The 15,849-nt window shown below is 52.8% G+C and overlaps 1 protein-coding gene across 4 annotated transcripts in view; it reads right to left on the bottom strand.

The window, feature by feature from the left end:
• Positions 1-323: 323 nt before the first annotated feature.
• NXN (nucleoredoxin) overlaps positions 324-15,849 on the bottom strand; it is a 47,909-nt gene continuing 32,383 nt past the window's right edge. For 3 of the 4 annotated variants that reach the window (XM_039562925.1, XM_019287616.2, XM_019287615.2), the window contains exons 2-7: positions 13,794-13,911; positions 12,295-12,428; positions 11,864-11,964; positions 11,354-11,460; positions 6,189-6,368; positions 3,716-5,096 (exon numbers count right to left, since the gene is read on the bottom strand). In XM_039562925.1, the coding sequence (XP_039418859.1) occupies positions 4,651-5,096; positions 6,189-6,368; positions 11,354-11,460; positions 11,864-11,964; positions 12,295-12,428; positions 13,794-13,911 (1,086 nt within the window). In that variant the 3' untranslated portion in view covers positions 3,716-4,650. The other variant, XM_039562926.1, reaches the window with a different exon arrangement.

Here is a 15,849-nt window from a genome sequence, read left to right as displayed (position 1 = left end):
GGGTGGGAAGCTGCAGCAGGATAAAAGGGGAGACCATAATCCTGCCATAGCTGACTAATGAGCTGAAAGGGAAAAGCAGTGGCTTGCCCAACACGCGCTATTCAGGCTGGGACATCGGGCTGGGAACGGCGCAGTGGCTGCCAAAGGGCTCCCTCCCTCCTGGCGAGCTCCGACCCACCCCAGCAAACCAGGCACAGGCAGGGGCTGTGTGAGCCCAGGGGGGAATCCCAGGAGCCAGCGATCCATGGGGTCAGGCTGGGGGCTCCTCTTCCCCCACACAGGCTCCCTCTCTGACAGCAGGACAGGCAATCGGCACCTCCGGGAACGAGGTCATTGTAACAGTTTTATTACAAAGTTCCAATCACCATGTACAGTTTTTACAATGTCACTTTTCAAGGGCTCGGCTGTGCTGCTTGGGTTAGGGAGGGAGGGTTTTTTTCCTTAGGGTTTGGGTTGGGGTTTTTTTTTGGTTATTTTTTTAAAGAACAGCACCATTTACGTTGAGTTTGGGACACACCTACGAAAAACAGCTCAATCAACTAACACAGGGGAGAAGACAGTTCATACCAGAGAGAGGGACAAGAGGGGACAGGGAGAGCACAAGGAAGAAACAAGAGGTGAGGGCAGCCCGGTGGTGATCCTCCTCCTGGCTCAGAGTGGGAGGGACAGAGGGAATACCCACCCATGGCAGGGGGATGGACCCTGACACGAACAGCCAGTGCTGCCTAAGGCTGTCGGTGCTTGGAGTGAGGGGTGGGAAACCCACGAGGGAAGGTCTCACCCCCCAGGAGGAAGAGCTTGGCTGTGCCGTGGTCTTTCAGAGGTTGTCAGCAGTTAAGACTTGTCTTGGCCTTGTCAGGGCACTTGCGTGGGAGAGAAAGGACTGGCCAGGGGCGATGGGGACAGTTTCCTTATTGCTTCCTGGAAGTCATTTAGTCAGCAGGGGTGGTAAGAAAGGAAAGAAGGGGGAGGAGGAGAAAGAAAAGAGCCCCAAGAACCCCACCCACTGCCTGATGCATACGTTGGGAAGAACACCATGCAAAAAGATTTGCCTGCTAGCTAGTGCCGTGTATAAAATAACAATACAGTAACAGTTCTGGCCTGGTTATTAGAGAATATATCACCATGAAGCACAAGCGAAGTCTCCAAACGCCAACAACTCCCTGCTGAAAGTGCATCTCGAGGAGTTTGCTTAGGAGAAGGATTCACTGCGTAAAACAAGGCACCACAAGAAGGTTGGATACTGGGTCGGGCGTGAGGACACGCTGGAGAATCCACAAGCGGCGGAAGAGAGACCTAGTTTTAAATAACGTCTGTTGGCACAGAGGCCCCTTAGATGGGCTCGGGTTTTAGCTTGTCTGCTAGAAAGTCGCTGACAAAGGCTTCCACGATTTCGGGCGTGATCTCCTCCACATCCATCACGTACTTGGCCCGGGCTGACATGTCCAGGATGGTGAGCAGGGGCGCAGCCTCGGGCAGGTTGGTGTAATCCCGCAGGGAGTCGGTCATGTCGTCCTGGAAGCCAAAAGGAGAAGGACAGAGGAGTCATCAGCAGAGCCAGGACACCAGGAGCAGTTTGCTGCTGCCACAGTCCATCCCAAGGGATTGGGCCTTGCACCAGCACTGCAGGACCACGAGCACAGCAAGCAACACCCATGTTGCTGCCTGCTCTGCTCGTGGTTTGTGTCAGAACCAAAGAGGGTTGGTTTATCCTAGGCTGGAATGGGACATGCACTCCTTCAACCCCTGCTTCCAGACTGACCCACTGCCCCGGCCACCCAGGAGCCTCTGGGACATCCATAGCTCGAAGAACTGAATGTGAGGACTGCCAGCCCTTTGGCAGCACAGCCACCTCACTGCTCACCAAGGGTGGATACCAAAGGGACCCAAGTGCACGCCTGGAACAAAGCAAAGAACAGGAATGGGATGAAGTCTTGTGCTTTGAGCCAACAATGAGACCCCATCAGCAGGTCCCAGTGTCTGGGCACACACAAGAGCACCAGGCTGCTTGCAGGGGGAGAGGGCTGCCCTCCCCTCACCCAGGCACGGCTCAGCTCTGGCCAAAGGCAACGATTTATCCCTCCCGAGGCTGTGGGATGCAAAAAGCCAGCACTGGTGCGATTCATCACCAAGCCCACGCTGTGCCGCACCCGGAGCGGGGCGTTCCTGCGCACCCCTTCCGAGGGGCAGGAATGGAATCCATCCACCTGGTTGGCGGCCGGGGCTCTGCAGCGCGTGGCGGCAGCGCTGGGGAGCTCCGGTCGCGCCTCCCCTTCCTTTGCAGGGGTTTCTGGCGCAGCTGGACCACGTGGCTGGAAGGGCGAGCAGGGCTGGGCTCGTCGCCTTGGCCACCCCCCACCCAGGTGTCGGGACGCCTCGTCCTTTATTTACAAAGGCACCAAGGAATATTTTTAATCAATGCAAAATCGGTCCAGACAGCGCTGGGAGAGCAATGGGAGGCGCCTGCTCCGGCCATGGCCGGGCTGCTTTGTGCGTGGGGGCCAGCGGAGCCCCGGGGCCAGCGCTCCCGGCTATTGAGGTGACGGATGAATGGGACGTGCCGGACGCTCCCCATTCTTCGGGCCGGCCGCTGCAGGGCCGTCGGGAGCTGCATGAATAGCAGCAATGTTTCAGCTACAGCCGGCGAGCGGGAGGAAAACGCTTCGCAGGCTCTGGGGGAGGGGGGAAGGTCTCGGACCCTCCCAAAATAGCCCTTTCCAACAACGGACTTATTCAAGGGTGCGGGGTTGAGCTGGGATGCTCAGAGACCCGTTATGGTGGTGGGAGCGGCTGCACAGAGGGGGCCAGTGGGGCTGTGGGTGGTGGCAGTGGGGGCCTGCCTGGCTGGGGGGGCCTGGGTGTGGCAGTGGGGACCCTTTTGTCGCAGGGCGGCTCCGGAGGGCTCCGCACAGGGAACGCTGCGGCTGTGACGTGGGCGTGCAGGGACGGAGCAGGCGCAGCGGCTGCCACCTGCCCAGGCCCTGAGCAGTGATGTGGGAGGGGAACTGCAGGCCTGGGGGTGCTGGGAGCTTTTTTGACCCATAGACAAAACCTTCGTCTGCCAGACTGCTGCAGGGCAAAGTGTCTGTGCGGGGGAAAGGGAGGCCAGAAGTCCTCCAGTTTTCCCATTTCCCATTCTCTCCAGCAGATCTTTGACTGTGAGCACTGCAGCAGGCACATGCCTCAAATACCATCCCAGCCAAGAAAAGCATGGCCAGCTCAGGAAAACAGCCGAAATTTCACTGGCTGGGCCAGGCTGAAACTCAAACCCTGCTCCTCTTCCCCTGTCCACACAGCCTCAGGGTTGAGTGGGCAGCAGCCCCAGTGTGGCAGCTCCGCTCCCTCCCACAGCCCCACTCTGCCTGTCCCTCTCCCATCTTCAGGCTTTTCCCCTTCTGACCAAACCCTTTGCTAGAAGTAACATCCAGCAAGGAGAGCATGGACTGAGCCAGGCCTCAAGTCTGGTTTTGCTCCATGGTGCCTGACAGCTGCAGTAGCTCCGTGCCTCAGTTTACCCACTGAACAACAACTACAGTGGTACCCATACCCAGCAGGACACAGTCCTGTGCCCTCCTTTCACTTACCTCACCCGCCACGAAGAAGAGCAACGGTGCCTCCTCCTCTTTGGCTTTGTACTTGGCTATGATTTTTTCAGCTATGGGCTGAATCAGTTGTTTCGCCGCCTCCGACTCCCCGTCATCCTCTGAATCTGCAGGGGTTGGGGAGACAAATGAAAAGAGGCAAGGCAAAAAAAGGAGGTTAGGAGCAAAGGATGCAAACTGGCTCTGTCCCACTGCACCACCACGCAGGAAGCCAGAGCCCGGATGTGCCGCATGGACTTCAAAGCCACACGGCTCTGGAGCAATTAGGGAGCAGCTGAAATGCACTACAGGGAAACACGTAACAGAAGAGCAACTCCTGCTCCCCAAATACTCCACTGCTTGCTCCCTGGTGCTGTTGGTGATACAAACAGGCACAAAGAAGCTGCTTTGTGGTTTGAGCACGTTTTGAAGACCAAACAAAGGTGCTGATCTGAGGCTGCTGCCTCCCCTGCCCGCCACCCACCATCCCTCTGCCTCGGGATGGCTGAGCTGCAGCTCTGCTGCTCCAGTCTCAGCGCTGTGAAGGCAGCTTTGATTTGACAGAGGGAGGGTAGAAAGAGATGGCAGCATCAATCAAACACCAGCCACCACTGAAGTTCAAATAGTGAGCTGGAAAGAGGAGAGTCTGCGTCCTTGGGAAGCACTGAGATTAAAAGATTCCAATTCGGGGACAACTTTCAGGCATTAAAGGAAGAAGGCAGAAGAGAAGTCCCTTGTCTCCCCTCGTGGTCCCTGATGTAACCACCATGACAGGTCCAGCCCCCAGCTGGGACAGGCCCTGCCCAGAAAACTCTCTGCCCTTGCTCCACACATTCCTGTCCTCCTCTCTGGCTTCTCCAAGCAAAGCAGGAGATTCCAGAGACGCTGCACTCTGGAATTCAGGGTCTGTCCTGCGTGCAGGGCAGTGATAAATACACTGAGTTGCGGGGTGTCTGCAGGGATTGATTTTCCTACAAACATCGGCTGCTGGCAGCACTCCAGGCAGCCCTGCACACTCTGGCTAACCCAGCCCTAACCCCTCTGGGGAAGGAGGTAGATCAGTCAGGATTTATTCAGCACCAGCACTTGCTAAGCCTGCCTTCTCCTGGGGGTGTTGCTGCCTGTGCAGTGCAGGCACTGGTCTGCTGGGGGGGGTCTCACAGCAGGACAAAGCTGGCCAGAAGCCCCCATTCCCAGTGCCTGCCTTGCTGCAGCACCAGCTGCATCTCTGCCCCAGCACATCACTGGTGGATTTCATCAAGACCATCCACCCCCAAAAGCAGCAAGCAGGAGCCCCAGCTGTTCTCCTGATGAGCTGTTTGCAGCAAGGTGATAGAAAAACTTTGCTCAGAGCAAGATAAAAATAACTCTTTCCAGAGGCCTGCAGCGCCAGCCCCAATCCATCAGGCTTGGCGTGGCCAGCCGGTCCTTCCCGCGTGAGGAGAGGATTTTTGGCTCTGGGCTCACATCCCCCGCTGGGCTCCGCTGAATAAATAACCAGGGTCAAAAGGAAATCTGAAAGGGAAGAAGGAAAGGAACGAGGGCCGTGTTATCAGCGCTGCAGAGGAGGGTGTGCTGCTCACAGAGGGCACACGAGGAAGCGGGACACGAGCCCTGCCCTGGGCCTGGCACAACACCAGCAAGGCAAGGGGGGCTTCTTCAGCAAACTCCACACAGCACACAGGGGACAGCTGCACCCCCCAGAGCCCAGGACCCTTTGACTCCCTCCCTGGGATGCTGTGTGCTCCCCAGTGCTGCTCACCCAGGGCTCAGCCTGCAGCACAGCTCATCCCAGCCATGCCCTTTCCTGAGTTATTGTGTCCACTGCTGGCAGGGAAGCAATGAGGAATGAGCCATCCATGCTTTGGGTGAGTTCTAGGCCTGTTTCTAACTGCAGGGGAGCTTCATGTGTGGGTTAGCAGTAGAAGGACAGGAACTTTGGGGAAAAACCTGCCCCGTCCTGCAGCCAGGGGAATTGGGGGAATGGAGGACCAGCAGAGCATGAAAGGCTGCTCTGATTGTCACAGCCGTGTTCAGCCCAGGGACTCAAGTCCTGAGCTGTGGTTTCCAGCACTGATCTATAATCCCTCACAGAGACACTTCCTCTGCCTCCTCTGTAACATCACGTGTGCCTCAAGTCCCTGCTCCAGAAAGGCTTTTCCCATCTCCACCACCACCAGCTGTGACAGTGTATTTCTCATACTCCCAACACCTCATCAGCATTCCTGTCCACAGCCACCACCACACCTTTGATATGACAGCTCCTCTGCGCTGTCAATCGCTGCTCCACTGCATCCCAGGGTGGTGTGTGGGAGCTCTGTGGGCACAGCAGGCTCTGGCAAGCTCCTGTGAGCTGCTGTGGCACGGGAAAGGCTCCAAGTCTGTCCTGAGGGGCTTCCACAGGGAGCTCTCTCCCCGCACTGGCCTCTCTCTGTGAGCACATAGTGATGGAAAATGGACATGGAAGGGATATCCCTTTCCATGGACACTGTCATCACCAGAGGCAGGTTCCCAGCCCTGTGGCCAGCTCTAGCCAAGCTGGCAGGTCGCCCAGCCCCCTTCCCCAGCACAGGCTCTGCTGTCACAGCAGGGATGCTCCATCCATACCTACAAAGAGAACGAGGCAGGGGCCCTCATTCAGCTGCACGGCGTTGGAGTCCGTCAGCTCCAGCACGGGCTTGGGGTGCCAGGGGAACTCGCGGCACTCGATGTCGTTCAGTACCTCCACCCGGCCCTGCCGCGTGATCACGTCTCCCTTGGAGTCCAGGACGATGAGAGTCGGGATGCCTGCGATGGAAAAAAACAGGGAGGGGGATCAGCCAAAGCATGAACTGGCCAGCAACAGGGTGTGGGGAGAAAGGCCTTTTTCTATGGCCTCCGGCCCTGGCAGGAGCCCAGCGAGCCTCCTGCCTGTCTGCAGCTCATGGAGTGGGGATCAGGCTCCCTGGATCCTGTTTCCGTCCTAGCAGAGCACTGCAATTCAGGAGCCAGAGCAGGAAGCTGAGAGACAGCTCTGGCCCTGCCTGCCTCTCCCTACCCAGGTTCAGGCAGGGATTGCTGCTGCCTGGTGCCCACGAGTGCAAATCCCACTGTACCACTGAGGGACCCTCCCTCTTGCACCGTGCCCCCTGTGCATCACCATCCCAGTGCTGAGATGTGGCTGCCTCTGGAAGGGCCCAATTCCCAGGAATGCACACAGCATGCAGACAACAGTGGCCAGGAAGCAGGGTGTGTTCCTTCCCAGAAGGAACACCACCTATTTTAGCCCCCACAGACCTCCAGCACTCTGCACTAATGGCCCAGCCATTTCCACAGCACATCCCTCTGGAGATTAACAAAACTGTGCAGGAATGTCCAGGTCTACAGGATCCTAGCAGGATGTGGCTCAGGAGATACCCAGTGATGGTCTGGCCCTTGGGAAAAAGCAGCATTTTGCCCTGAGCTATGGAGCTGGAAAGCTCTGTCATAAAGGAGAAGCTTTATACAGGAAGTGAACACAGCTGCAGCAGAGACATAGCACAAGTCACCAACTCAGATGTCACTGGCAGTGGGGCAGGTTGGACACCAGCTGGTGACCATCCCATCTGATAAGGCACCGGCTTTCCGGCCATAAAACAGCCACGGGTGGGTCAACAGGAGCAGCTCATGTTGGTGACTTCATCTGGAAAGCACACCATTCCTCTGTCATCAGGGAGACAAAGAAACATCCCACAAGGAAGGAAGAGGGGACAGCAGGATCAGGCCCCAAGGGACAAATGAAGTGACCAGCGTTAGTGCCAGGGACTGTTCATCACTCAGGCTTCAACCTGCTCCCTTATCCAGTATCTCTTTCACCTAGCAACATCCCTGGCAAGCTGAGGCAACTCAAACACTCCTGCCCTTCATCTCAAGGTTCATTTTAAAGCTCCTTCCTCAGAAATACCCTGCAGAACCCTTCCCTGAGCAGGGGGCACACAGCACGTTTGCCCTTGCCGGGCTCCTGGCACTGCAGTCCCGCGTTTGTCCAACAGTGGGCTACGCACAAGCCCTCTGAATTCGAGGCATTTCTCTAGGAAATACACGGCCATCTGTGTGTCCCAGCCTGCCTGCAGGTCCAGGCGAGCGGCCGCATTCCCGTCATTCCAGCCCGGCGCATTCCTGCCTGCGCTGGGGCTGGTGCTAAGCAGCAGTGCAGGAACCCGCCCAATGGCTTCGCTTGCAGATCCTAAGGGTACGCCAAGAAAACCATTTTGTATCACAAAAAGGCTTATTCATTACCTGCTGGTAATTCAACGTAGCCCCAGGGCAGGGATGGGTTAAAGAGACTGGAAGGAATTGGGAAATCTCACGCTGGCCCTGCCCTTACAGGCACAAAGTGCTACTGACACCAGGAGAAGCACTCGGTGCTCAGCAGCACGCAGGATTCGGATCTTGATCCATTTACGATCCCCAACCCCACCCCAAACGCCTGCTTTTCCATCCATTATACATGAGGGACAGGCTAGAGACTCTCAGGTCATCAGTCAGCCTGAGCAACTCCCAGGCAGAGGTTTCAAATAAGCTTTGCTGATCTGGGGAAATTAAGGGCCCAATTTAGAAACAGATCGCTGTGATTCTGCAGCTATCAAGGATTTCATCCACTATTCAAAGCATTCCTTTAGACTTCACCTAATTTGCATATGCAGATGCCCCCTCCCCCCCCCCTTCCCAAACACCCAGCCATCAAACTTCCAACTGCAAATACAAAACTGAATCAGAAAACAGAGTATTTTTAAAGATAATTCACATCCCCATCTTCTCAGGTGACCTTTGTGACTACTTCCCTAAAAGACACACCCTGTTTTCAGGGGTCACAGACCTGCAGGACCAGGGAAACCATCCTTAATGTTATTCACACCTGCTAACCCAAATAATTCCCCCTTTCCACTCGTCCCAGCCACTATTTGTTATTTTAGTGCCTTTTGGGGGATTTGGTAATTGCCTTAAGTCATAACACCAGAATTTACTTATCAAGAAGAATCAGCGATCAGACACTGCAATGAATATTGTATAAGCTTGGATGAGAATTAGCATAGACAGGCTTGGTTGGATTTTATGCACTAGAAAATGGATTTGGCTCCCACGGGGCCAGCATTTTATGAAAACACAGGGGCCAAATGGTTTGTTACCGAACCTGGCAAGACATTTACATATTTATATATTAAACCCCACACCCCTCATGGAAATCTCATCTGCATGAAGTCTGTTGGGTCAGTAATCACAATCCACGTGAAGCAAACCCTACACAAACCACAGGACAGGTGGTGCATTTTATCGCTGTTTTTTCACTTTTTCAGAAGAAAACTCCAGGAATCTCCTGTAACAGTGACTTCCAGGCTGTGAGAGTGACCTGCGGGTGTCTGGGGAAGGGGAGAAACAACAGGGTTTGGAAGGCATTGCAAATATCTAAGAGACACCACGGAGTCCAGGGGGAATATTGAGGAACCCAAAAGGTCTCATGAGATACACAATAACAAGGGGTGATTCCTATCAAAGCATCAAGTTTATCACTGCTCCCCATCCCATCGGAAGGAGAACTAAGGCCAGGGGATTTCACCCAAGGCAGGACTGGGAGCTGCTTGCACAAAAGGGAATTATTTCTACACAGCCACAACACAAGACATGACTCTTTCTCAGAACAGCACTGCACCAGAAGCAATTTACTAGAGGTGGTATGGTACAGCCTCTGACTGCACATGAGTTATGAATAGAAGCATTCAAGTAAACCCAAATAAAGGCCAATAACTCAATTTACATTTTATACTGAGTTTTTAAATGTTGTAGGGGCCAACATGGGACTAAAACAACAAGAGATTTGACTCTTGTTGCTTTCCACCACTCAGGAACTTAAAGCAGACAGGGAAGACAAGCTCTTCTGTTGTTTCAGTACCCAGCCTTCAAAAACCAGTGGGAAACCTCCTCACGTTGTGCTCACAACCCAAGCACCAGGATGGTAACCTGGACATTCACTGATCACTGGTGCAGCTCCAAAGAGAGCTTTCAGAGAGGCAGCAGCAGAACCATGAATGTGGGGAAAGGCTGATGAGATTACACAGATCTGAGTTTTCATTTAGGTGGAATAACCACGCGTGGTGATAAGCAGAGCCCACAACACCCAGCTCTGTTTGCAGGAAGCTTTTGTTCCAGCTGGTGTGAAAAGCTTGACTGCAAACAGGCAGGCAGCCCCAAAGTCTGCATGGAGCTGAGATTCAGGGATAACATGGGAGCTACCTGGGCACAGAAAGGAATTGGCGTGCAGGGGAACAGCCAATATTTACATTTTCAGGTCAGCACACAACAAAGAGAGATACCTTTAAGAAGGCAGCAGCTGGAGTTGGAGGGAAAGCTGTTGTCACTGTTTCCCTGGCTACAGCATGCCTGGTGCTCAAGTATCCATGTCTGGACACCTTATTTACAGAAAGTCCCAGTGAAACTGGCAGCAGTCCTGCAGCGCTCGGCCGAAACCAGCACTGGAAAGGGTTGTGAGCAGGCCGGGGAAAAGACGGATGAATTTGGAAAGCACTCGCCTCATGGGAAGGTCATTAAGCAGCAAAGTGATGGCTGTTTAAAGTAGGCAAATGGTTATTCTTGGGCTAAGGTCAGGGAACAGAGCTGAGTGGCAGCACCTGAGCTCATGCCAGAAGTGGTGTTTGGAGAGGACCCCAAGGAGGGATTATTTCTCCTGTCACTCTCCCATGCCCTCGGCCACCTTTGGCAACACTCCTCCTTCCCTGCAGACCACACTGACACTCTGCCAGCCTGCACCCACCCAGCCAACAAGAAGCTAAGTCAGGGGAGGTTTAGGTTGGATATCAGGAAAAAGTTTTTCACCCAGAGGGTGGTTGAGCACTGAAAGAGGCTCCTCAGGGAAGTGTTCACAGCACCAAACCTGTCTGAGTTCAAGAAGCATTGGGACAAAGCTCTCAGGCACAGGGTGGGATTGTTGAGTGTCCTACATAGGGCCAGGAGCTGGATCTATGATCCTGATGGATCTTTCCAGCTCAGAATACCCTATGATTCTATGGCATCACACAGAAACAGATGAGAAGCAGCCACATTGCAGCAAGATCCTTTAACCACAGGGAGAAACTATTTGTACATACACGAGATCTCACCAGCCAGTCACCTTACACACCTCTGTGCTGCAGTTTGTCCCCTGCTGGAACAAGTTGCCAGCCCCTAGGAAGGCTGCTGTGAGCTTTTATCATCTTCGTGACTCTCTGAAGCCATCCAGACATGCGGAGTCTCTCCCTGCCCCTACGAGCAGCCAGGGCTGCTGGAATTCTGGCACTGGCATGTACAGTAAAAGCAAAGCCATGGTTTACATCAAACACTCTCTCTTTTGTAATTCATGTCACTAACATAAACCAGATGCCATCTTCCTCAGCCCCTGCACAGGACGATGGCCTGCCTTTGCATTACATAAACCGGCAAGAAAATGAAATTTAAACCGGCAAGAAAAAGCAAAAATAAATAAATCAGTAATTAGACTAAAAACATTCAAGCCAAAAACAGCTTCCAAGTTTCCAGGAAGAATTAGGTTGTTTATGGAAGTCCTGTTTCAACTAACAGCCTGCCTGGCAGGTGGTAGGAATGTGAGTTTGTGGAAAGCAGAAACATGAAGCGACCCTGCCTGGGGCACTGTGCTTTGCTTTGCTGTTTTCTTGGTTTAGTTAAACAAGAGGAGACATTACAAATACTCAACAAAAGGAGGGGGGAAAAGGAGATCTGTGTCTCAGTGTGGCCTTTCCTACCTTGGATGCCGTAGAGTCGGTTCAGGCGTGACCGTCTGGCCTCGTCAGCGTAGGGCACAGCCACCCAGGGCATCTCACTGAAGTACTGCTTGAAGGAGTCCTCCGACCTGTGCAAGGGGAACACAGCATGGCATGCAAAGCCCTCCACTTGCCAGGCTCCCTCCTCATTAAAAACCTGGCCTGCAAAGCCCTTTATGCCTTCACCAAAACCCACCAGTAAGTGCTGCTGGGAGACAGTCAGACCAAATTTGAGAAGTTGTCCCTGGTCTATTTTTTTCCCTAATAAAATATTTCAAACTCTCCAGGGTACCTGGATGCCAACCCATGGTGACAGCAGCAGCTCGAGTATCCTTCAGAGATCAGAGCCACAAGACACAAAGTGAAGCACAGACCTGCTCTTGCCGACCCCATTCTGCATGTCCCTACTGGGCAGAGGGAAAGGACTCAGGCAGCCTTTCTGATACCAGAGCCAAACTGCTCTGCCTGCACAGGGTGTGAGTGCTGCCTCACCTGTCTGCACTGACGAAGAGGATCTCAAACTTCTGGCCTGCCTCCTTGATTTTCCGGTAGGACTCCACCAGCACCCTCGTGAGGCTTCGGCATGGCGGGCACTGCAAAACACAAGCACAAGGACATTGTCTCCTCCTCAGGACCAGTCCCACACCCAGCAGGGCCAGGTGACCCAGTGACCATGAACTGGTGTGACCTCATCTTTGCTGCAGTGCCTGAACATGGCTGGGGTTTATGGTCTGTAAGTTACCAACAAAACCTCTTCCATTTTCAAAATCTGACCACTCTCCCACTTACAGGGCCAGCTGAGGATGACAGGCCACTGCAATGCTGATGATCAAAGCATCTTAAATTCTTCAGCACCAACCAAACCAGGGTCTTTACTCTCCCTGAGCCCACTCCAACTGCTCTGCACAGCACCTCCCACTCACCCAGTGCGCGGAGAAATAGACCCCAACGTGAGAGCCCTCCAAGGCACTGCTGTCCAGTGTCTGCCCATTGTTCCTTAGCAGAGGCCCAGCAACAACTTCACTGAAGGGTTTTGGCCCCCAAGGGAACTCCAGACCTGGGGAGGGGTCAGGATAGGGGTGGAAAGAAGACATAAGACAGTAACATGCATAAGCAACTTTTACAGTTTCAGAAAGTTCCACTAGAAAAACCACCCCACCTTCTGCAAGGATACAGGGGATCCTGTCTGAGGAACCCGACTGGGGTTTATTCCCATCTAAGGGGGATGCAGAACACCTCAGCTGTCAGGCACCACCACACCCTTGCCCTGAGGTGAGGAAGCCAAGCTCTGCACTGCAGCCAGGGTCACCTCTCTCTCTCAGGCAGGCTGCACCCAAGGCAAAGCACCTTCAGCCTGACAAAGCCTGCTCTGGTTTTGTGCCTGCTGAGGCATCTTTTCCTTATCAACAGCGTTTATTTTAGCAAGAGAGGGCAAGGTGGTATGTGCTCAGGAATGCAGTCAGACTGTGTCCCTTATGCTGATACTAACATATATTTCTACACATATCCATACATGCCTTTATTTATAAACCTGAGCTATATATATGTAAAAGATGGTGTGTTTATATCCATATATCTCTATATATATCTTACACTAACTCTCTGCACCCCAAAGCAAGCTGTGTGTGTACACACAAACATGCTCTGAATCATCTGCTGCCAGCTCCCAGAGCAATCCATCCATGTGTTCAGCCAGAGAGGAGAAAACATCACAGATGGCTCAGGCCACAACATGTTCCTGCTGTACAGCTCCTGCCACTGAACTAAAGACTCTGTCACCATGCTCAGTATTTACTGCACCAAGAAACAATGAGGCTGTAATAAAAAAAAATGGATGGACAACTACAGCAGATGACTGATGGGTCTGCAGGGTCTGTGAGTAAGGGCACACATTTGGCTCATTCGGGTTTTTTCCAAATTGGAAGAAGATAGATTTAGCATCAACTCCCAGCACAGCAAGCCTCAGCAAGGGAGAATAGTAGTATTTTTCTGTTTAATTTGTAAATAATGGGAAACTCATTAACCTAAGTGTGATGTCAATGATAAAAGTCCCATTCAGTATTCTGGAAGGATTCTGCTCCTAAGGTATGGAAAGTCTGGGCCCTCATTCTGTCTGTCCATGTGCCTCCATCAGGGAAAAATCCAAACTTCATGTTTCAGTTAGCCTAACCTTTTCCTCATTAGCACTCCAGACAAAAATCCTGGAGGGAAATTCTTTGTTCTTCTCAGTAAGCAAAACCAAAACACAAGATCTGGTAGGAATGATGAAGAAAATTTTACGCCGAAAATAGCACAGTGCTTTGAATAGTTAAGTATGACAATAGTTCTTTGTTCCCTCCCCCTCAGGCCATTCAGAATGAACTGGAATGAAAAAGCAGCTGTGTCCCCATGTTTCTGTGGCACAGGGGACTCCAGGTCTTACCTTCAGGGTCATCTCGGATGACCAGGAGGCCATTCCTGCAAACCACCTTCCCAGTGGCGGCATCGATAAATATTAGGGAAGGAATGTTGGAGACTCTGTACTTGTTCCACAGCTTCAGCTGTAAAAAAGATTGGGAGGGGAGATAAGGAAGGTAAACTTGGCAGCGTGAAGAGGAAGATTTTGGAGCATTAGCATCTTTCAGAGCAGAGGTCAGAGGTGAGCAAAGAAACAGAGCTGGTGCTTCAGGGATGAGCGTGAAGGAATGTGAGGAAGAGCTGCTGGGCCAGTGCCCACAGAGACCCTCACCATCACCACCATCCCCTCAGGACCTCAGGTGAGACCCCCATGTGTCTCATACCTGCTGTGGGCTTGCCCATGAGCACAGGCAAAGCTTCTCCTCCTCCTGCTTTTACCTCTTTGCAAGTAAAATGGGGATAATACTTGCCATGCTTTGAGCTCTTTGTTTAGAAGACATGGTAAGCACAAATACTTTTAATGCCACTGCTCTGAAGCAATTTGTAATGCTTCCCTGGCTGTTTCCTCCCCTCCCACTTCCATGTTCATTAAACAAACCAGCAACCCCTGCCAAAACACAGCCAGGCTGAGCACAAGGCCAACACACAAAAAAATTATTCTTCTGCAACTGGGGCTTCCCGGGTTTGCTCCCAGGAGCTGATTAAGGGCTTTGACATCAGCCTGGGGGCCCAGCTCATCCATCCTGCACTGCCAGCTCTGCAGGCTGATGGCCACGTTTTGGGCATCCCAGTCTGGATGGGCCCGTCTGCTGGTCGCTACGTTTTGCAGCGAGCTTGGCTCTGCACAACACTGGTGACAGAGTGCTCTGGGTGTCACACACTCCTGGGCTCACGTTCCCCAGGATATGCTTCTGGCACAGGATAATTTAGAGCTTAACTCATGCACAGAAGCTGGCTGGGATGAGGAGGAACAGGACCACGACAGCTGCTGGCACAGCACAGGCTGCAGGTGTGGGCTGGCAGAGCCACTCTCCCCACCACGCATGGAGGAGCTGCTGCCATCACCTCATTTTCCTTACATTTCTCCAAGCATTTCAACCCAAACAGCCCAGGGGTGAATTATCAAACTCTCAGACAAAAGCCAAACCATAGCCAAGAGCCAAATGGGGAAGGAAACTAATCTCCACGTTCCCCTAACATCAAGCTCTGCTCTGCAAAGGCCCTCGGGTTCCGTGTGTTTACAACGTGCTCCAGTTGGGAGAATAAAACCCAGGCACAGGAGAAGCACAGAAGGGGCCCACCAGTGTCAGCCAGCACGAGAGCCAGGGAAACCATCACACGATGTGCTGCTGCTTCCACCAGTACTTCTCAGAGAAACTGCACCCACGTGTTTCCAGAGGAAGAACTCTGCAGATTGCTGTCCCTGATTTGCAAAGAGAAGCAATCCCATTTCCTGAGATGGGAACGATCCCGATCCCGGGACGAAGAGAAAGGCAAGGTTTTGTGTCCCACCCACCAGCCTTCCATTTCCAATAGACATATTAATGGAATCACAAACCAAATGGCTTTGGGCATGAAAAGAATAAAGAAACTGTACTCAGTACAAACCACCCCCTCACAACGATGGTGTTCAAACCACAGAAGATAAAATCCACTTCTGTGAAGTTTAAAGGGTGGGGGAAAGCTCTTTATAAGGATCACAGGCATTTAACAGGGTGCTGCAAACAATAAGGAAATTACAACTAGCAATCGGATCGTTCTCTTTAAATAGTTGCTTACATTACACTTCATTTTGCCAAGTCCTTTGTATACAGAAGCAGCTCCCCCAGGGCATCACGGCGGGTCCTGGCAGTTTTGCTTGGCTGGGGAAGCAGCAGGGTCTGCACTTCGGAGCCAAGAGACTGCATGGACTCGCTGTGCTCAGAGGGATGGGGCTGGAACACCTCAGATAAGAGGAAAACACCAAACCAAACCTGCTCAAAGCACTGCAGCAAGCGTGGCATGGCTGGCTCCAGGCAGTCTACGGGGTCCAGCACATGTGCTAACTCTTGCCAACAGCTGGTCCTGGGTCTTCTCAGGAT

The sequence above is a fragment of the Corvus cornix genome, chromosome 19 (assembly GCF_000738735.6).
Source record: "Corvus cornix cornix isolate S_Up_H32 chromosome 19, ASM73873v5, whole genome shotgun sequence".
In the NCBI taxonomy this organism is placed as follows: Eukaryota; Metazoa; Chordata; class Aves; order Passeriformes; family Corvidae; genus Corvus; species Corvus cornix.
Note: the sequence above shows the minus strand (reverse complement) of the source record. Positions and strands in the feature narration are given on the sequence as shown.